The 21,251-nt window shown below is 43.9% G+C and overlaps 1 protein-coding gene across 1 annotated transcript; it reads left to right on the plus strand.

The window, feature by feature from the left end:
* Nucleotides 1-605: 605 nt before the first annotated feature.
* Nucleotides 606-16,519, plus strand: LOC140917997 (zona pellucida sperm-binding protein 2-like). Its single transcript, XM_073361525.1, has 19 exons — nucleotides 606-652; nucleotides 739-815; nucleotides 1,025-1,108; nucleotides 1,185-1,279; nucleotides 1,636-1,797; nucleotides 2,391-2,435; nucleotides 2,693-2,857; nucleotides 3,351-3,447; nucleotides 3,550-3,731; nucleotides 4,858-4,987; nucleotides 6,012-6,193; nucleotides 6,269-6,360; nucleotides 6,462-6,586; nucleotides 6,987-7,176; nucleotides 7,614-7,749; nucleotides 7,829-7,925; nucleotides 8,411-8,497; nucleotides 8,609-8,736; nucleotides 16,400-16,519. Exons 1-19 carry the CDS (start codon nucleotides 606-608, stop codon nucleotides 16,517-16,519), a joined length of 2,241 nt encoding a protein of 746 aa, XP_073217626.1.
* The last annotated feature ends 4,732 nt before the right edge of the window (nucleotides 16,520-21,251 follow it).

Consider the following 21,251-nt stretch of genomic DNA (forward strand, 5'->3'; position numbering starts at 1 on the left):
AAACTAGATATTGGGCAAACTGTCCCTCCTCAACAGAACTATCCTGGCAATGAAGATTTCCCGGGCGGGGGCTACTGAGGATAGTTCCCAAGCATGGGGTGACCTACAAAGCCCATGGCTGAGCACAAAGCTGTTTTAGTGGGCAGAAGAGCCCAGCAATGCCAAGTGTTCTCCTTGGTAAGGGGCAAAGGGCTAGGGGAGCTTAAGGCTGCCACACAAAGCATTTGTCTGTTTCTAGCTCCTCAGCTATTTTGCTCCATCTTCTAGCGGAGGGAGAAAGGCGGTGGAAGAGCAGGGTGAAAGGAAAAATGGATACCGAAAGTAATCTTAAAAGTGAAGGGAAACAGAAAATTGTGCAAAGGGGCATAAAATCCCCTTGAAAGAGGAGCTTTGTCCCTAAGCTGCCCCCTCCTCACTGATTGCAGCACAGAACAGGGCCAGGTGCAAACCATCAGCCTCAGAGTCAGCTGCTAGCAGGTGTTGAGGAAGCATCCCAGGTGTTTTCCAAGAGCTGCTGGGGCTGCAGCCCCTCCTATATAACCCCTGTAGCTGAGTAGGAGGTGAGCTGTTCTGGTGTCTTCATGTGGGTGGCTTGACTCTGAGCCATGAGGTTGCCTGTATTACAGCTAGGCTGGTCCTTTTACAGCATGTGGTAAGTGGGTGGGTTGCGTAGGGTTGTGTATAGGGAGGGTTCTGTTTGCTGTGCTGGCTTCTGAGCATCTTCTCTCTTGTTTGCAGGCTGCTTCTTTTACTTGGTTGCCTTATAGTGCCCTTGACAGCTGGTGTTACTAGTTCCATGGCTCTAGACTTCCCAGGTAACCAGGGCATTCCCCCTGATCATGGTGGGAGGTGGGGGGCAGGCGTGGACTTGTCTTTTGGCTGGTAGGATAGTTTTACTGACCCTGGGGTGACTCTCTTCTCCATTTGCTGGAGTGAGTGGGTTTTAGCATACTAACAGCCTGTATGCTGTCTTCTATCCTGTGTTGCAAGGAGTTGATATCAGACTGCTCACTTCCTCTTGTAGGGACGGTGTCTTGTCACACTGACAAAATGTTGATTGGGTTTCCCAGAGAGCTTGGAAGCAACTTCTGGCAGGTCCATGTAGTTGGTATGTATTGCTGCATGTTTAGCTAGGTTCTCAAGGCAACTTCTAGCAGCATAGCTGACCAGCTTACTCTTTCTAGATGGAAGTGGTGAAGAGATTGTAGACTGTGACTACATGGTGGATCATGAGAGGCTGACTGTAACTGCTCTGTATGTGAACTGCACCAGACTAGAGGTAAAACTGTCCCTCTGCTTTGGGAACATGCTCACTTGACAGAGGCTCCAAAGTGACTCCTCCTAAGTGACCCAACTGCAGTGTTGGGTCATGTAACGTACCATCTCTTTCCTGGGAGACTCCTTCTCCTGAGAGCACCCACTGAGGTGGTGCTTCCATGTAATAATGACTAATCAAATGGCTCCCAAAAATCAAATTCCTTCCTTTGAGTAACCCTGCCTCTTCTATAGACAGCAAATTCTCAACATGAACATGTGGCCTCTGAGGGTTGGCTCTAATTCCTGATCTGAGGCAACATCTAGTAATGTAAAACTGTGCCACTGTCTTATTCTGACCAATGTGTTCTCTTGCTATAGCATGGCCAACACCAGCTGAGACTAGAGCTGCTGGTGCTCAACAAAACCATTGCAAGGGACAAGAATGTAACCTACAGTATTGGCTGTGATTCTCTTCAAGCAGATGAAGTCGTCCCTACTATTTTTACAGGAGCTACAAACTGTACTAAAGACTTCATGGCAGTAAGTGGGGCAGTTTGACAATCCCTTGGAAAGGGAACTGCTCTCAGCTGTAGAGAGGAGTCTGACACCTCAATGGCCTCTCAGTCAAATCTTGAAGATGTGTCTGTCGACTCTCTTTGGGTGGTGGGAGTAAGGAAATAAGACTGACTAGCAGGAGGATAGTGGATTGTCCCCTTCCTGATCTCTGGGAAGACTCAGATTAAAGACTAGCCTTCTTATTTGTAAAAACTCTAGCTAGTTACCTTTACCTCCTCCTTTGTGTACTTCTAAGGGCTTCCCTGGCTAGGCTTGGCACAGCTTACTGAATTATGTAGACCCCTCTATTGGCTAATGGTCAGTAGCTGTCAACCTGGGCACAGGTGCCCGAAACTACAGGGGGAGAACAGCATTTGCTGCTTCCCCACCTTGTTCCTCTGAAAACAAGCCAGGCCTCTAGCCACTGCAGCACACTTCCTCAGAAGGCTCCCCGAAAGCTTCCATTCCTCTAATGGGTTAGAGGCTCCTTGTTCCATTCACCATGGAAAGCTTGCTTGGTATCCTCTTCTCTTTGAACAGTGTGCTTTGAAGTCAGCTGCTGTCCCGTTCTCTTTCAGGTTGTATTTCCAAGACTCCTTCCCAGTTTTGCTGATGAACACATGGTATGAAACGTCGGTCAAAATGGGGGCTGGGTGTGCAAAGTAACATGCCTCTAAAGTAGAACTGCTGCATGTAGAAACTGCCACTTTGGTGATGCTTGCTAAAGTAGCAAACTGGACCCTTCAGTATCTCTCTTGTGTTGGTTAGCCAAGCTGCCACTCACAGCAGTCTTAACACTTCTTAAAGATAAGAACAATAACCCCCTTGCTTGGTAATGGAAAAACCTTATGCTTGACTGACCAGAAGTCTCAAATTGCAGACTACAGAATCTCAGATGGCCTGGATACTGTCCATAGATGATGGAACACGAACACACAGGCTAAGCCTTAGGCAAGCCATGCAGCAAGGGTATACATTCCTAGCTGACAGCAACAACCTAATCTTCCAGGTTTCTTTTGGTGCAACTGGAGTCGCCTCTTACAAGGTAGGTGCACAAGACTGTCTCGAGGCCGAAAGGCAAAACTTGCCATCGGCAAATGATGGTGTCTATAAATAGACACCGTGAGAAGTCTCAGACTTCTGAGGCTCACTAGTCTGAGCTATTGGGGCAGTCTGATTAGTCTGACTCTACATGCAGTCCATGAGGGCATCTGGAAATGGGAGTGTGTGAGAGCTTCAGCTTGACTTCTGGCTATGAATCCAGGTGGTGCATGAGGGCCTAGAATGGAGCTTGTACACCCTTCCCAAAACTCCTGTGTGTAGGAGTTATGTGAAATGGCTAGGGTGTAATTCCAGTGGCTTTCTGCCTTACCAACAATTTAAATGGCTAACGTGCCCTGCAAGACTTCTCATAACTTCTGAAGTCTCTTCAGAACTACAGCCTGGCTTACTGAATCCTAATAGGCTTCTTTTATACCTGGCACTGGGAACTGCACTCTGAATAACCTGCTGTTCTCAACTGTATCTATCCTCTGCAGCAAGACTACCAGATGCTATATACTGTGGCACTCAAGCTTTCATATGGGCCTCCTGACCAGCGGCTAACTGTAGAATCAAGAATGATCTGTGCACCAGGTAAAACTTCCCCTCTTCACAGAGGAAGCTGGTCCCTCCTCTGACCCGAGAGGGACTTGAACCTTAAAATGTCTCTGGAAACTAACAAAGCTATTCTTGCAGGCCCAGCAACCTGTAACTCCACACACATGACTGTTGCCATCCCAGCTTTCCCAGGGATCCTCTCTGCTGTGAGTATAGACAACAGAAACATTCCCATGACCCAACTCCAAGCAAATGGAATTGCTCTGGACACAAGAAGGGGCGTGAAGCTGCACATCAACAAAAGAATCCTGAAGTCCAGAGTAAGCTCCCTACAAACTAGTATCTGACTCCAATTAGGAATGGTCATAATTGTAAGTGAAATGCAAACCAAAGATGCAATAGAAAGGGCTGATCTACAAAATCAGATTTGCTGTCCTACCAGCAGAGTCTGTTCCAAGCCATAGGACTGGACTAGACTGTAGGTATCTGTACCTTCGGCAGCCGTTGTTTGGCTGCCATCTGATTTCTTTTCCCTCAACTCTCACAACCAGCAATGTCCAAATCTTCAGAGTAATGGTCATATAAACCACTAACTTTTTTCAGGCACTAATCTGATCTCCATTACTGCAATACAAGCCCCCTCTCTATCAGCCCTTTCCAAATGTGTGGGTTTTTAAATACTTCCTTGCTTAACATTCAAGCTATGTTTCCTGACAACAAACTACCCCTTGCTACTGCACTGGACTTGAGCTACTTGTTCTGGACCTTCTCTTGTCTTGGTAACATGACACTAGCTCTGCCATTCTGCAGCTTGGACAGGCAACTTGTCTACTACTCCCACAATACTCCAGGCTGGCAGTTATCCCTGGAATGATCTGTAAGGCTATTGCTCTTCACAAGAAATTAGAATACCCCCATGGATAGAATGAGGAGTTTGGTCTAATATACCTAGATAGAGATGGTATTCCATTTCCTGTAGATTATGCTGCTTATGTGAGATCTCTGGGTCGGGGATGACTGAGAATAAAACCTAGCCTGCTGTATTCTAACACTTACAAATGAGTTAAAGTTGTGAGAACCCAGGCTGCTGGACTACTTACTCTGGCTCTGCAGAGCCAAATATATATACTTAAAGGATTGATTGAGCTTTGGACAAGGTCTAAATATCTTTCCTAAAGATGACACTCTAAATCAGTTATGGATGTAAAATTTACAAATTTCTACTTCTAAACCAGCCTACTCAATCTCCTGGAGTAAGAAATAGCTAATCAAAGCAAAATATTTCTGGCTAGATTGGTCCAGTCTAAATGAGTGTCTGATCTTGGGAAAAGGCTACCTTTGGCATTGTCCTCTTACCAGCAAACATAAATAACTAAAATTACCATTACAGACTTCCAGCTGTCTTAAATAACAACAAATGTTGTGGCCTGCCTCCCTCTCTTCCAGCTGTACAAGGAGAGCTGCTTAGGACTTCAGTCATACATAGCATCTCTAAGGCTAACTTTCAACTTCCATGGAGAAATGGTGTCAATGGTCACTTACCCAGAGTGTCCCTGTGATCAACATGCACCAATAGGTAAGACCACATGTACTTCTGTCAACTCATTCTGTGCTGGTTCAGCTATCCCAGAAGTACTGGCCTACGAATGAGACTTCATCATGCTCAGCATGAAATACTGAAGCTGGCTGTCATCCACCTCCGTACAGGAGAACATGAGTGGACCTCAAACTGCAGCGCACAGCCCAAGATTCATTGGGTGAACATATGGCTAAAGTGTTGATATATTTGATGTAAACTCTTAATAGCTGGCAAGCAAAACTTACAATGTAGGGTGGTTCTCAGCAACTAATGGGCTCCACTATAAAGATGCCAAGTCACACTAATTCAATCTAAAATGGATGCCCCTTCCTAGCTGGTGGGGTGTCTCAGGCCTATGTATCTGATTACATACTTGGATATTCTGGACATCCACTCCTTGGAAGTGGAAGGGAGTCTTCGGTGTCTGATCATCAAAGTGCATTTGTGTTCATTGTAAAATGAACTGCTTTCCTCCTCCTTCTCCCTCCCCTCTTGCATGCCCCCGCCCGCAAGGTGGCAGGTAGGCAGCCCCACATACAACTGAACATCTCATAAGCTTTTCCTATAGTTCCTGGCTCCCCAGCAGCTGCTAGCTCTCTTATGCAGAAAAGAATTCACCAGCTGTCCCCCAACCTACAGTGCCACTAATCTTGACCTGGAGCCATACCACTTCTCCTGCCTGGCCTGCCCTAAACAACTCCTAATGGAATGTTTCCAGCCTAGTCTCAGGTTTTGGTTCCCCCTCATCCAAGCCATAGAGCACTGCTTGCCAGCAGCTCTGGGTCCTTGAGCCTCCTGGTATGAGCTGTTGCAGGATCCTTGCCCTCCAGGTCATGCAATACAAACTGGAGATACTACAATCCAGTAGGCTCAGGACAACTTCTCCTCCTAGGGTAGTTAGAGCCCCTGTACACACAGCTCAGAATACTCGAGTCCCTCACTGAACTGAGGCAGGAGCTGCCATAGCCCCATGTACTGGAGTCCCCTACAGCAACCCATCCCAATTCCTTGAATGTTTCAGCTGCTGTGTGCACTCAGGATGGCTACATGGACTTTGAAGTACAGAGTGAGCGGACAAAACCAGCCCTAGACTTGGATACCATCAGGCTAAGAGATCCTACATGCAAACCAGTCTTCAAGTCTCCCTCAAATGACATGGTTCGGTTTCACGTCCCACTGAACAGGTGTGGGACAAGGCAGAGGGTAAGTGTCAGGACAGTGACTGCAAAAGGCGCTCATGTGGCAGGGCAGTCACTAAGACTCCTGTATCCCCTGTAGTTTGAAGGCGAGAGGACAACTTATGAGAACGAAGTGCGTGCCTTGTGGGCAGATCAACCGCCACGCAGGATTTCTAGGGACAGTGAATTCAGGTCAGTCCACAACTCTGCTGGTGACAGCCCATCGCAACACTAAGCAAAGTGACTGACTGCAAATTGCCAGCTAAGCTGATGCTGTGCATTCTGTCTTTCAGGCTGACCGTAGTGTGCACCTACAAAAGTGGTGACGCGTCCCTGAGCGTAAGGATAAGCAGTCTCCCTCCTCCAGTTTCTTCAATAAACCAGGGTCCTCTCTCCTTGATCCTGCTGATCTATCCAGGTAAAGCTTGCATCTGGACACAATTTGTGTCCAGGGCAGAAATGAGTGATTCCCTCCATAGTCAAAGGAGCTCTTCAGTCCCTACTGTCCTGAGCAGTAGACCCAGAGACCTTTTGATATCCAGGGGTGGCATGATTCCATCACTGCTGGTCTGTGACGTAGACCTGGTAGGCTAGGTTTTAATAGAGCCTCTTGCTATGCGGGAATCCAGTAGGGATGTTGAGTTTAGGAGGCTTTCTCTCCCTGTGCAAGGAGTTCAACTAAAGCACTCACTAGCTGTGTCCTTCTATGCACTTACAGTACCAGACTTCTTACTTAGCTGGCTGCTTCATCTCTCTAGATTGAGATTCTTACCTATTGCGAACTGGGCTGTCAACTCTGCCGTCCTTGGTTTTTTCAGATGACTCCTACATGCAGCCCTACAGTGACGACCAGTACCCTATTGTGAAATATCTGCGGCAACCAATCTTCTTGGAAGTGCAAGTTCTGAACCGCAATGACCCCAACATCCGACTGGTACTGGATGACTGCTGGGCAACAACCTCGCAAGATCCAAGCTCTCTGCCCTGGTGGAACATTGTTGTGGATGGGTAGGTATATTCTAACTCCTGTAGGAACATAGGTGAGGCTGGTCTGCTCAAGTGTTTCCCTGAAGTGCTATGCAAAGGCTTGTTGGAGCTGTGAGCGCATGTTCCTCACACAGATGTAGGAGCAAAGGGTTGCGGTCTGGCTATGATCTGACCACAAAGTGGAGGTCGCTCTAGCCTTAGGTCAAGCTAGACATTTGAGAGTGCACATGTTCAAAGACTAAAATGTGTAAATGCCAACTGTCACTCTAATGGCTCACAACTGAGTGACTCAAAACCTCAATGAATTGCTGTCCTAATGCAGGCTTCCAAGCTCTGGCAGATCTCTAGGAAACAGTATTGAGGGTCTCTTGGGTAATGGACTAAATATTAAACTTGAATGTTAATGACGCAAACCTTCCAAGACTCTCTTCTTGCCTGATTTCAACTCTGACCTCTAGGTGTGACTATGAACTAGATAACTACAGAACTGCATTTCATCCAGTGGGCCTAGCAGTCAGCTATCCCAACTATCGCCAGAGATTTGAAGTGAAGACCTTTGCCTTTGTAGCGGGTGACAAGGCTCTCACTAGCCTAGTAAGTGCAGTCCCTCTAGCTCTAGCTAAAGGCTCGGGCTTCCTGTGCTCCAAATGTCTCTCCCTTATCTTTGCTCTAGGTGTACTTCCACTGCAGTGCTCTTCTCTGTGACAGACTTCATTCAGACTCCCCTCTGTGTTCAACACGATGTCCTCCCTCAGCCAGAAACAAACGAGGTAGGATCTAATCACTGACAACTGAAATGTCCCCCTGAACACAGTGTACCATACCAGAATCACAATTTCAAAAAGGCCTATTGAGGTCTCCTCCAATGCTACATCTAGTCCATTCCCCTGTACTGAGGCAGGATAAAGTAGTCTCATGACCATTGTCCTTAAACCACCAGGGACCGATTCTGCACATCCTCTAGGTAACTTGCTTCAGTGCTTAACTGCCCTTATTCGGGAGGCTTTTCAATTGAAGCCCATGACTTATTTGTCTCTTTGTGTACAAAGTCTTCAAGTATTTATAAGGCTGTTAGTGATCTTGTCCAGTTATGGTACCCTCTCAGTTTTTCCCAGACTAAACCAAGTATTTTATTTAGTCACAAATTTTAGACCTTTAATTCTGTCCAGAGGAGAACAGAAATGGACTATAGCCAGTTAGCTTAGTACATAGAAATCCATTCCTCAACTAATCTGTGGTGACTGATCTTTTGCAGATGTTGTGATGCAAGCACAGAACTTTGGAGTAGCAAGCTTACCTGGTCCTGTTAGCTTTGTAGCAGATGAATGGCCTTCAACCCAAGGTATAGGAAAAAATGCTCTCCTCCTTTACCTAACAGCATGTTGGTGCTAATTCAGGCTTATTACAAAATACTCTGGTCACAAATTTGTGGTTCTACCCTATTTCCCTATAGAAGAGACTCAACTGAGAGAAGAAGCATGGACCACTGTTGCAACAGCAGCTACTGTGATCCTCTGCCTGATGGCAACTTCATTGGTGTTAGTGGCTCTCCTTAATCTGAAGAGGACAAAAGCTGTAATGGTAAACTGTCACTAAATGACTTGTGACGAAATAAACTGCTATATGCATGATGCATTAGTTCATAGTGGAATCTTATTCTGAAAATTTCTATCATGATCCTTTGACTGATTTCAGTCATGAGCATTTCTAAAGCCTGGATTGGGGGGTGAGGGGGGAAGCTTTTACTGCCTGGGCTGTGACATATCTCAAGATCATGCTGCATGAGCATGGTAACTCTTCCCCTGACACTCGACTGTCATAGGTACTTACTCTTCATGGTGGGGAAGCGTGTCCAGAAGTGGCCCTGCCATTGATCTTGGCACATGAGTTTGCCTCTAGACAAGGATGGTGGTCTACTGCTGTAGTGTTTGATCCAATCCACCGTAATGGACGTGATTATAGATGGAAGTGGATTGCAGCAAGCCCACAGCTCCACCTACAACTGCAGGCAGTATGTTTACATGTGCATTCAGCAATACAGATCAGGGTGGGTAGGGGTTATACACATATACTGACCTGTTCTAGTTTTAAGTAACACCATATAATGTACAAAAGAGCAACTCTAGTCAGAAGCTAGGAACATGAAGCTGTGAGCGATCTTTTAAGAATTGCCTTCTGTTGCAATAAGACTCATGGAAATCTTGAGCATCTTTGGGCTCTCTACTCCCAGGGGCTGTAACTCCCGTTGCTGTCAATAGGTGTTATACTGGCACAGAAGCCAAATCTTGTAAGGCAGTGCGCATACCTACTGAAACCCATTTGACTGAGAACACTTATGGCAGCCTGCTCCTCAAGGTGCTATGAGTAAAGTCCAAGCTGGTCCTTGGTCACTGACTAGCTGTGCTAATGATCTGACAAAGGCTACCAGTGTCTTTGTCTAGAAGATAAGCTTGCTTTTTCTTTGAGTAGTCTTATTTCTGCTTGACTTATGCTAGTAATATTGAAGATGACCTCTTTAAACTGGTACATTAATCTTAAAATGAGATAGTGGAACTGGAAAAGTTCAAGTCAAGATGGGTAAAACTAGGAACACAGCGAGCCCATGTAATTTTCAAAATGGCAATAGTACAAGGAGGCTGATCTGAGCTGCTTGAAACTCCTTAGGAAAGATTGAATGAATTTTTTGTTCAATTTTTTCCAGGAAAAATTAATACTTTCACACAAGGTTGTAATAACAGCTAGTTTTGACTTCTATCAACTTGATTTCTTTTGTCATATAGACATGCCATAGTATAAGTCTACCTAATATACTATTTTTGTATTTCCAATGTTTTCACCTTTATTAAAAAAATAACACCATGTTTATTAGCTGAGGTCTTGTATGTTGCACTAGCATTGACATTCCTGTGTTTTGAGCTTAAAACCCTTGTTCCTTTCCTCCTACCATTAGACAATTTATTTACTTGCAAGAATTGGGGCAGGCAGGAACACTGTTACTATGGAAATAAAGTACAATAGCAATAATAAAGCTAGAGGAAGATGAAATTTGTCACCATGAACAGTCTAGTAGTAAATCAATACTGCATGACTAACTCTGGCATGCTGTGCACCACCACTGCTAAAGTATAAAACAGCCTGTCCAATTAAAAAGAACATGACAGTAAAATTAGGCTCCTTATGAGATTTATTAGGCTCAAATAGCTTATTTTTGAATAAGGAATTTCTTAAACTCAAACCGGGAAGTCTTTCATATTCAGCATTTTACTTTAGTTGATTTATTCTTTCTATGGAACTAAGATGTTAATCTCCTCCAGACTACTGACTTCTAGCTCATAACTTTCATGTCCAGGTCAAGGGATTCTTGATGTATAATTAGGGAGGCAAGACAGGGAACAGAGTATGGGCTATAAGCAGCTGAGGTCTGAGGCTTCATTTTGAAGCAAAATATTATCTACAACTGATAAAGTGCCTAGAATTTAAAACAACACAAGCCTAAAACCTCCATTTATACTACATCAAAGAAAAATATTAGCATTACACAAATGGCAGATCAAGAACTTGCACCCTTTCAAGGTGATTATTTCAAACTGATATGTTTGATTCAGGGCACTTACAAAGCATGGGGCATAGTTACTGTGATTGATTTCCAGTGTACTAGAGCCTACCCTTTTAAAGACAACTAGAGGGGAAAAAGCAGTCCATTACCACTAGCAACTGGCTCAAGCTCATTTTCACAGCCTGTGCCTCTCTTAAAAGGGGAGCTTTAGGATAAAATTTGAGATGAGGCATGATAGCTCAATGCAAGCACCTGTAATTAAGAATATCTGAAAATGTTCTTCAGGCCTCTGGTGAAATAAAGTAGATACCACCATTGAATAGCTGCTCACCAGAAATGTCCTGACTTCAGTCCCTGGCCCTTGTGATGAAACCAGATGGATGGTAATTTGGTTGCCTTTGACTATCTCAGCTGTTGAGGAGCTATCTCACAATTTTAGAGGGCAAGGAGGGGAGACTGAAAAAGTTGGGATTGTTCAGAGAAAAGACATGCTCGATAAACTACAAAATAACTAATGGTATAGAGAGGGTGAATAGCAGGGCCTGATTTACCTTCTCTTTCTCATAATACAGGGAGATGGGGCTATTCAGTGAAACTGAAAAGCAACACATTTAAAACTGAAAAAAAGGAAATGCCTTTTTTACACAGTTCATAATTAATCTGTGAAACTCATTGCTACAAGCTATCAGTGAGTCCAAAAGATTAGTAGCATTCAGAGAAGAACTGAGCAGTTCTGTGGGCAATGAAAGCATCTTCTGTTACATTAGAGAGGATAGATCACATTTTTGGAAGGAATGCCAGTGGCTGACTGCCCAGGGTTAGGAAGAAACTTCACCTATGGGCAAATTCTGCCATAACAGTCCATCACATGGATTCTTCCCACTGTCAGGGACAGGCTACTAGACTATGTGAATCACTCATCTGATCTGGTATCACAATTTCTAGGTTTAACTAATCTTGTAAAATGTGGGCAGAGAGGTGGTCCCTGAGGTATTCAGGACATAACTGTTTAAGGCATTGTAGATCAAAACCACACCTTAACAGCTGGTAACAGACTGGATCCCCATGCAGGGCTGAAGGAAATACCCTTAAACAAACAGGTCACTGCATTCTGTGGTTGGTGTGGTTTCTGAACCCCAACCAGGGGTGCTGGAACAATCTGTATATTGGGGGTGCTGAGAGCCATTGAACCAAACTGTAAACCCTGTATATAATGGAAACCACCTTAAGCCAGGGGGTACTGCAGCACCCCTAATTCCAGCACCTATGGCCCCAGCTAGAGTGCATTACATTAGTTCAGCCTCAAGATGGCAAAGTTCACATTTAGAAGAGTCAGTAAGCTCCCACCAGCTGGCAATGCTGAAAGACAAACATGGTTACTGCTGTAATATGGCCATCCAGAAGCACTGGATGTTTCATTCCTATTGTCTGCACAGCATTATATGGTACACTGTTCATTCAAAATCCACACTTCCCTCTGTTCTATATGCATACACATTCATAGCATTCTCCCCTGAGTTATTACAGGGTGCCTAGCTTTTGTGACAAGGGGGAAATTGCCAGGAACTTCAAGCCCACTTCTCACTTGCCTACATAAATGTTTAAAAACAAGAATGACTACACCAAGCTATGATGTTTGCTCCAAAATGTATGTTGACAGATAGGTGAATTGATTGTTTACCAGCAGTAAACACTGCAGCTGACCAACTTTGTCCTGCCCATGATTACACAAGAAAGTGACATATGTTTTGAGGGATCACATTTGACTCTCATATACTCCTATATTATTAAAATAAATTACTGGATTTGGAAATACTGAATCATGACACTGAGGTGACATAAACTTTATGCATATCAAAGAAATTAGTCCCCTATAACTTCCAGCTCCCTCTTCTATCAGTTTTGTGTTCCTCATTTTGGGCCTTTGATACATTAATCCTCACCAGGTAGAAAGCTCTTGCTTGCAGTCTTACAAGGTGACATCTTCTAAGGGGTATTTCCTTAACACATGTGAGCATTATACATCTAAAAGTCAAAAATGGTGATTAGAATAGGCATCTAAAACTGCCCTTTTAACTTTGTTTTGATATAAAATGTAAGTATAAAACAAAACATAAAAATACATACATGAGGAGGAAATAGCATATAAATAATAACGTTCAATGTTCATTATTTGCAAAACCTGAACCTCCCTCCCCTCAAACCGCCCTGAACCTGTAAAGGTCATGCAGGGCATTAATTATTGAAGTGACTAAATAGATAAATAAGTGAGAACATAGTCTATGAGTATCGGGGACTAATATATAATAAATTGCAAAGGTAAACGATAGTTTCATGTGTGACCAGACTTCCTGGTATTTTTTCTAAGCACGTCTATTAATGCAGTAGTAAGAACTCACTCAGTCAGTCTGTGTAGGAGAGAGGAATTGCAGATTTCTATTTTCTCAAAATAACTCTTTTTGGCCACTAGAATAGTTACTGCAATCCATTTCTTAATGTTAACCAGTAATTCCAACTCATACAGCACCCCTAAAACTGCCTTTAAGATTCAGGACTATTCTGAAAAGTGACTCTGTAAAAACAGTCCCTTCGTAGTCTGTGGATCTGCTCCTTCTGTGTTGCCAGATAGATATCTGCTCATTTCAGTGTCAATGTTTTTACTATTTTTAGTTCCTGTCAGCCATGCAGGGCCAACACACTATGGGAGAGTGAGCTGGACTCTGTTCTTCCTTGTGCCTCATCATTAAGTTCCGATTACAGGGCCAGTCAGTTACATTGTTTCCAACCCAGGAAGGCATTGTGCATTGACAGCAGAATCTGAAGTGGGTGGGCTTGCTCAGATGTTACCGAGGGCAGGATTTGACCTGCAGAACCTTTAGTATGAGTGAAGCTGCATGGAAAGGAACGAACCCAGGCTAAATTTCATTTACAAGTTGAGTTTACAGGCCTGGAAGTTAGCAAAAAAAATCTTTATACTTGTAAACCAAGCACATTTACTGTAGGGATTATTGAGAGTTAAACGTGTGCCATTTTTACAGAGTTGCTTTTCCAAGTAGAGACGCACTTAATATTCCAGTCAGCAGAATGATCTCAGGACTGCATGGTAACAACAACAAAAATAGAATTTTTTTAAAAGTCAAATGTTTTCAGCAGCTTTAATTTATTCTCCATTATTTCTAAACTACTCTAAGCAAACAAGAAATTGCCTTCCTTAATAGCTATGCCCTTTTCCATTTTGCATATATGTAATCCTCCCTTCCCCCAGCTTCCCAATGTTTTTAGTGGATCTTAAAATTAATGAGGCTTTTTCTTCGTGGACTTCCTTGGTGGCACCCCGCCTCTGCTCTGGGAGTTGTTTGCTAGGAACCTTGTGCTCCCTCTGCTGGCTGTATAAGAGCAGAGAGCACCAAATACTGGGCTATATCAGGCCATTAATTTTTAAGCAGCAGTCCCTAGTGGAAATGATGTGGTATTGTGCTGAAATATCTGTGGTGGGATATGTCCTGTTTTATTTATGGTTTCAGAGTAACAGCCGTGTTAGTCTGTATTCGCAAAAATTTCTTTTTTGTTTTATCTATGTCCCTGCATGAACAGAAGTGGTTCTTGAAAACACTTTCACTCAATGATAGAAGAGCACCCTTAAAAAATGTTTTCTCTTTTACCCACAGTGCTATTGTTCACATTGACTGGACCTGAGCTATTAGGGCATCCAATTCCTCATTAAACCACACACTGTTCTTCTCCTGACATTATTAAGGTTGGTGGAACTCCTATTCCCAGTCCCTATTACTAATCTGGAATTGCAGTTTGCTTTGCTATCTGGAGACTGTTCACATTAAGGTTATTTATGTACCTACATGACTCGACTGCATACACAGCTGCCAACAGTCACAATCAAACCAGAGCTGTTCCAAGCTTTGCAAACCCCTCCTGGGCAGCCACAGACTTGGCCAGCATGCCAGGGTCTGTATAGGGCCACCTCCCAGCATTGCAGCGATGTGCGCAGCAGGGCGTGGGCCACCCTGGTCTCCATTGCACACTCAAGCCTGCTAGAGCGGGAAGTGTCCCAAGATACTCCCCCCCCCCCCCCCAAGATAATGCTAGTCAGCCTGGGAACAGGACAAAGAACAGGCAGTCCCTTTTCCTCTGGGGAAGCTGGAGGTTGCTGGTCATGTGCAGGGGGAAGTGGAGTTAGTGTGCCTGGCCTGAACTTTGATGGAGGATTTGACTGAAGGCAAGGAGGAGAACAAATGTGGGGAAGGAATTTCTCTGGGTTGGGGGATGCACCGCAGGGACCCTAAAGAGATGGGAAAAAAACCTAAATGTCTCCCAGCTTTCAGGAGAGGGACAAATGGGAGAGAAAACTGGATGAAGAGTGGGGATGATCCCCCATGCTGGTCAATCTTCATGGACAGAGGGTGGAAGAATCATCCTCAAGACACAGAGAGAGGAATGGGCCTGCTAGACGCTGGGGCAGGCACAACAGGCTAGTGTACCTTTCCTAAGATGGCAGCTGCAGGTAAGTGGAGGTTGTTTGGGGAGGAGAGTGCCTCCCCTGGCTGCTTAGCTGAACCCTTAGCTTTCTGAGATCCTGAGAATTGAGAAATCCATGTCAAATCTGTATCCGTATCCCCCTGCAGCCCTCAGAAGTAATAATGGGCTTTAATAATATTTAGCTCTTCTAACACTTTCCATTTTCAGAGTGCTGTGCAAACAGGAGCTAATCCTTCTAACACGCCTCCTAGGTATGTAAGGATATACTATGATTGTCCCCATTTTACAGATGAGGAAACTGAGGCAGAGAAGTTGTGCTTTGCCTGTTCAGCTACAGCTGAGGAGTTCCTGAATTCCAGCCCTGTGCTTCCTCTAGACAAAAAGCTTTTCAAAGCTGCCTATGGGATTTGAATGCCCAAGTCCCATTACAATTAAGCACTTTTAAAATGCCTTTAAAATAGCTCATCAGAAATGTGTGACTCAATGTTAGTGAATATGTGCTGAAAAACCTCTTTTTTGGTATACTTGAGAAAGGTATAAGGTTAAAATAAGTACCTGGTAGGTAAAGGTGAATGACTAGAAGAAGAGTTAAATGCAGGGAACGATTATGTTATTATAATTACTCCTTCCTCACTTGCAGTAGATTTGTAAGATGCCTTGTAAGCTTTAAACCACCACAAAGTCCTTGCCCTGAGTAGTTTATTATCTAATTAAGGCAGGATCAGAGCAGAATAACAAGAAGTGTGAGGGACATGGGTGTGGGAAAGAGCATGTGGGAGGTGAACTCTGCTCCTGAGTAGTGGTTTTCCCATGGAGAGCAGAGAGTAAGTAGTATATACTGTTTGTTTCATGTGCATCTTGTTCAGTATATTTGAATAGGTTTTTTTACGCATCCTGTAGCTTGCAATGCTCTGATCTAATATTGAATATCAAAAGTCCCACTTTGTCTTTAATTGGTTAATCATCAGTTACTATTCGTCAGCTACTGCCCATGTTGAACTAAGTATTTCATTCTGGAAATGTGCCATATGATCCATCACTATCTTCTTTTCTGCTCCAGTTATTAGCTGTGTCTGTTGTTTGGTCATCATCTGTCTCTTGAGTTCTGGCCCTGAGGTTCACAGATGTACTGTCACTGGTAGCATATTAGAGGATCGCTGTTGTATGTGCTTAGTTTTTGCTGTTTTCTCATAGACCAACAGCAGTCCCTTACTTGAGATTATTACAGTAATTGATCATGAAACCAAGCATGTCACTCTTCAAACCGAACCCAATGGAGCAGACTCTGCTCCCAGTTACACAGCCTGTGAATAATATTGCCTTTGTGCACTGACTCCAGATAATGGACACACATGTAATAATATGCCTATAGGGGAAGTTTCTTCCCAGACTTCTCAGTTAGTATTACTGCTAATCCCATCTAGTTCTTATATGCCCTCATCATCTGTAAATCTCCAGGTGTGCTGTGAAAGAAGTTTGCATCTAACAGCTGGGGAAACTGAGGCACATAGAGGTTATGGTGCTTGCCATGGTCACCCACCAAAGCAGGAGTAGAACTGGGAATAAACCCAAATCTTTCCTGAGTCCCAGGTTAGAGTTCTATTCACTAGGCCACACTGCTTCCCAGTTAATGTTTGACCACTGGATGCCCGGAAACATGAGGGCTTGGGTTTAACCCTTCTTTAAAAATGATATATCCCATCTAATGTACTTGTGGATGCTTTTGTTTTTCCATAGAAGTGTCTAATCTGTTTTCAGTCCTACTAATCTCTTGGCCTTTGCAGCAATGAGTTCCATGGGCTAACTGCATTGTGTAAAAAATAGTATTTAACTGAATTCATGTTGTACTTGTAGCCTTTCAATTTTGTTGCCTGTTGTATTGTTCTTCCACTATGAGAGGGCAAATAGGAAGGCTCAGGATAGCGTTTCTGTACCATTCATTATTTAACTTTATCATGTTCACTCTCCTTCACCTCCTCATAGGGAAGTCTGTCCAGGCTTCTAGTCATGTTTATCACATCACGATAGGCTACTAATCTGCTGTCTGCATACATGTGACTAAGGCTGGGGAGGAATGGTTGCTGTTGGAACCAGAATTGACTTTCTTGACTTTCTGGGTTTAATTTCTCAACCTGTCAGAGTTTGTGTGGGGTTTCTTACTCTAAATTAATGTCGAATACCTTTATTTGCAAATATGTGTCCAGTCAATTACATTTTAAAAAAATTACATCAGTACCTCCTATGCGGGCAGCTTCCCCAGTGGCTGCTGTTAAAAGTGTCTGCTGTCTCTCTGTGCTGCAGTTGCACAGTTGAGGAATCAAATGCTATATTCATTTAGGTCTTTGAAGACAGCATTCCAAAGCTGAAGATAAAGTAGTGGTGTAAAAAGTGCCTCCCAGTTGATACATGATGCTGGAGCTTAGGAAGATCCTTTGGAGAAGCATCTAACTGTGTAATTATACCTTCTTCTGCTACATGCTCTGTGATCAGGATACAGTTTCATGAGTCAGACCAGTAGGGGGTAAGCAGGGTTCCCTAAAATGATAGTGGGCACACACCCCACATTGATAACTGTGTTATTTGGAGGGAATAAGGTTCCTGCTTGTCCAAACAGGTAAACACCAGATCTCCTGAGCACTGTAGCATCATGCGCCCCTTCCTAGTACCTCATGTTGATGTTCACGAACCTGCCTTTGTAGTCAATCAAGGGCAGTAGAATGATCAAGTAGCATCAATTGAAGTTGATGTATTCATCCACTTCTTGTGTTAGGCAAACCATGGGCTCATGAGTGTCATTGGCTATCCCAGCCCAGGCTGGGAAGCCCATTCTGTCTAAGACAACAATTATTTCAAGCATATTAGTTATGTCCACTGTCCATGGCTAAATCACAGTATTGACTGTCTCACAAACATTCACCACTACAACATTGACTGTGGATTTGCCAACAGCACCAGACTGGTTAGTCATGGACCTCTGGCTACCCCAGTTTGCTAATGTGACATTCTATACCTTGGGGAGTGCCCTGTAACCTCCATATTCATCGTTTATATATAATTGTGATATTTCATATAAAGCATGCCGTGTGAGAAATCACGGGAAAGGTTATGATCTGCTGAAAGCCATGGTTTTATCTAAATATTTATATCATTATGGCATATGAAGTTGTGAGAATTGTGTTGTATGGCTGTCACTAAAATATGCTGTGGGTTGGGGAAGCGCCCAGATACTAGCTCTCCAGAAACAATGACAAGTGAGGTAACCAGTGCCTGGATGGGTGCTCAATAGACATCACCAGCCATCGTCCAGCAAAGGAGTTACAATTCAATGACTTTCTCTCAGGAGACACACTGGGGGTATTACTTTACATTGTGACTCAGCAATGCCCACCAGGCATGCCTGGACTTGTGTTCTGCAAGCTCATGGACTAAGGGCATAAAACAGAACACAGTGGCCACATGCTGGGCCTTTCTCCTTCCCCCACCTACGCTGCAAGCAACAGGGACCCTGAGAAGACTGAAGTCTCCAACAAAGGGGACTGGCCCAGGTTTAAGGGACAAACCCGTATATTCAGGACTGCAATATCCAGTGGGGTGAGGAAAAACTGCTTAATCTCGTTGTTGCTCTCTCTAATAGGTTTAGACTGCGTGCTTATATTTTATTTTGGTAACTAACTCTGACTTTTTGCCTATCACTTATAATCACTTAAAATCTATCTTTTGTAGTCAATACATTTGTTTAACTGTTTATCTTTACCAGTGAATTTGCCTGAAGTATTTGGTAAGAGTGTTTTCTCAGGTTTGCAAAGGCTAGTGTATATCCGCTTTCCATCGATGAAGCGGTGAACCAATCAATAAATCTGCATTGCTCGTCTTGTGCAGTGGAAGATGGTATATTCCTGAGGTACAAGGCTGGGAGCTGGGGGGATTTGGCTAGTGCCTTTCTCAGTGTGATTCATGAGTGGCTCTGGGAGTTTTCATGCAATATAGCCGGATATGGGGCTCCACATGCGGTTGTGCTGAGTGACGACAACGCCTGGAGGGAGTTGCTGTTGGTCACTAGCAAGGCATTGTAAGAAACAGTCCATGCTGGAGAATTAGGGGGGCACAGTGGTACCAGAGTCCCAGGCTGCACCCTGGGGATCCCATCACAGCCAGTTTCCAGATGGCAATAGCAACCTGCTTCTGTACTGGTACAGCCTCCCTCCTGTGCATGTCCTGACACTGAGAAATAGGTGCAAGCTCTTCACACAGCTCCATGAAGGTCTGGAGCTATTGCTAGTCATCCCAGGTCTTCATGACCAAGTGACCCCACCATGCCATGCTAGCTGCCCTACACCAGAAATTCTGAGCTATACATGGGCAATCCTGAGCTACTGCAGCATATAACAGGTGTCTCCAATGTATCATAAATGAACTCTCCTAGGACCAGCCACCACCTTCCAAGAGTCAGAAACTGCTATTGAAATGTCTTCCCATTGTTCCATGCCTCTGTCTGTACTCTGCAATAACATTTCATCCACTGGTGCTAGATCCACAGTGTGGTTCCAGCTGGAATGGACAGAAATGAAGAATGGGCAGAGCTAAGAACACTTCTGCACAGAGACCTGGGAAGGACAGACAATTTCTCCTACAATACATTGCAAACCAATTCCTAGAATGGCTCCAGTTAGTGAAGCTAACCAGATATGCCCCCAGAAATCCTAGCCCCCATTTAACTGCAAGGATATGGTTGCACAGGTATAGGTTGTGTGTGGGTCTGTACTGTGGATACCTACACGGGTTTACATGCATGCAAGCCTGGACGTGAGTACACTCTGCAGTATTGGGATACGCCTATTGTGCTCTGATCCTGCCTTTCGTGAGCATGGTGGGACACTTCCTCCACCAAGGAATTCTCTCACCGAACAGACTTTGGGAAAGCAGTGCAGAGAAGCTGATGTTCATAATACTGCTCCTTGTATTACGTGATGAAGGATATAGCCATCATCTTGCTGTTTAACTGTGTGCTGTACCACAAAAGAGCTGTCATGGAGGGGAGAGTAAAGAATAGATAAACATGCAACTGGACAATCACTGATGTCTACTTGCAAGAATGTGCCTCTTCCCTCCGCCCCCAATATAGCCACCTACTTTCGCTTGTTACAAGTAATGGCTATGTGACTGTACACCTAGTCAATTAATTGAACCACTCTAATGCCACTGAGGTAGAGTGGATACTGTAAATAGTCCAAGTGCTTTAAAACAGTCCCACCTTTGAAAAAAGTGTCTGATATAGCCATGAGCTGGTTTTCAGAGATTTCGTGGCAGAGGGGACCATTGTGATCATCTAGTCTCACAAATAGTGCAACAGTCCAATAGCAGTGTTCTTTTCTGTAACAAAAGGACATCTGTTCTACCCTTACTTATTGAACTGTATCGGAGAGCAATCTGAAGAATTATACTTTCTAGTAATAATCAAGGCACACCTGGCCTGATCTGTACCAGCCATCAGCATGCTAACTTTCCCAGGCCAGAGACTATGTTAATCTTAGTGATGCTGCAGGACTGAAAATAGTGACATTTAACAACAACAACAAAAAAGTGGCTCTAATGAATTGTCAGAGGTCAGAATCATAAGAATGTTAGAGTGACACTAATCCATGTCTGGTTAGCACCTACAGTTAAAGTTAAAACTCATTATTTTGACTCACATCAAGTATTCAGCATGAAAAATCAGTTTAAAAGGCACAAGTAAATAGATCAGTTAGGGCCAAATCCCCAGCTGGTATAAATCAGCAGAGCTTCATTGGCTTCAGTGGAAATTGGCTTCAGTGGAGCTACACCAGCTGAGCTTCAGGACCTTGAAGGGAAAGTTAAGAGGAAAGAGTAAACCTTTTTTTATTTCTAATAGTGCCCTCTGCCAGGTGATGTGTGGGATCATGATGTGCTAGGTTCTGTGGAATATACCCACACATTGTTTCTGGAGAAAGCAGTCTGACCACTGTTCTAGCAGCTGTCAAAGTTGAGTGACAAAGTCTTAAATGACATGATCTATGTATGTGGAGGA

Source organism: Lepidochelys kempii, chromosome 10 (assembly GCF_965140265.1).
Source record: "Lepidochelys kempii isolate rLepKem1 chromosome 10, rLepKem1.hap2, whole genome shotgun sequence".
Lineage (NCBI taxonomy): Eukaryota > Metazoa > Chordata > Testudines > Cheloniidae > Lepidochelys > Lepidochelys kempii.

What these genes read in the sequence shown, in the direction of transcription:
- LOC140917997 (XM_073361525.1), top strand. Translation starts at nt 606, where the DNA reads ATGAGGTTGCCTGTATTACAGCTAGGCTGGTCCTTTTACAGCATGTG. An exon ending in CTGGCAGGTCCATGTAGTTG is followed by an intron (nt 1,109 to 1,184) that starts GTATGTATTGCT and finishes TACTCTTTCTAG; the next exon opens with ATGGAAGTGGTGAAGAGATT. An exon ending in TGAACTGCACCAGACTAGAG is followed by an intron (nt 1,280 to 1,635) that starts GTAAAACTGTCC and finishes CTCTTGCTATAG; the next exon opens with CATGGCCAACACCAGCTGAG.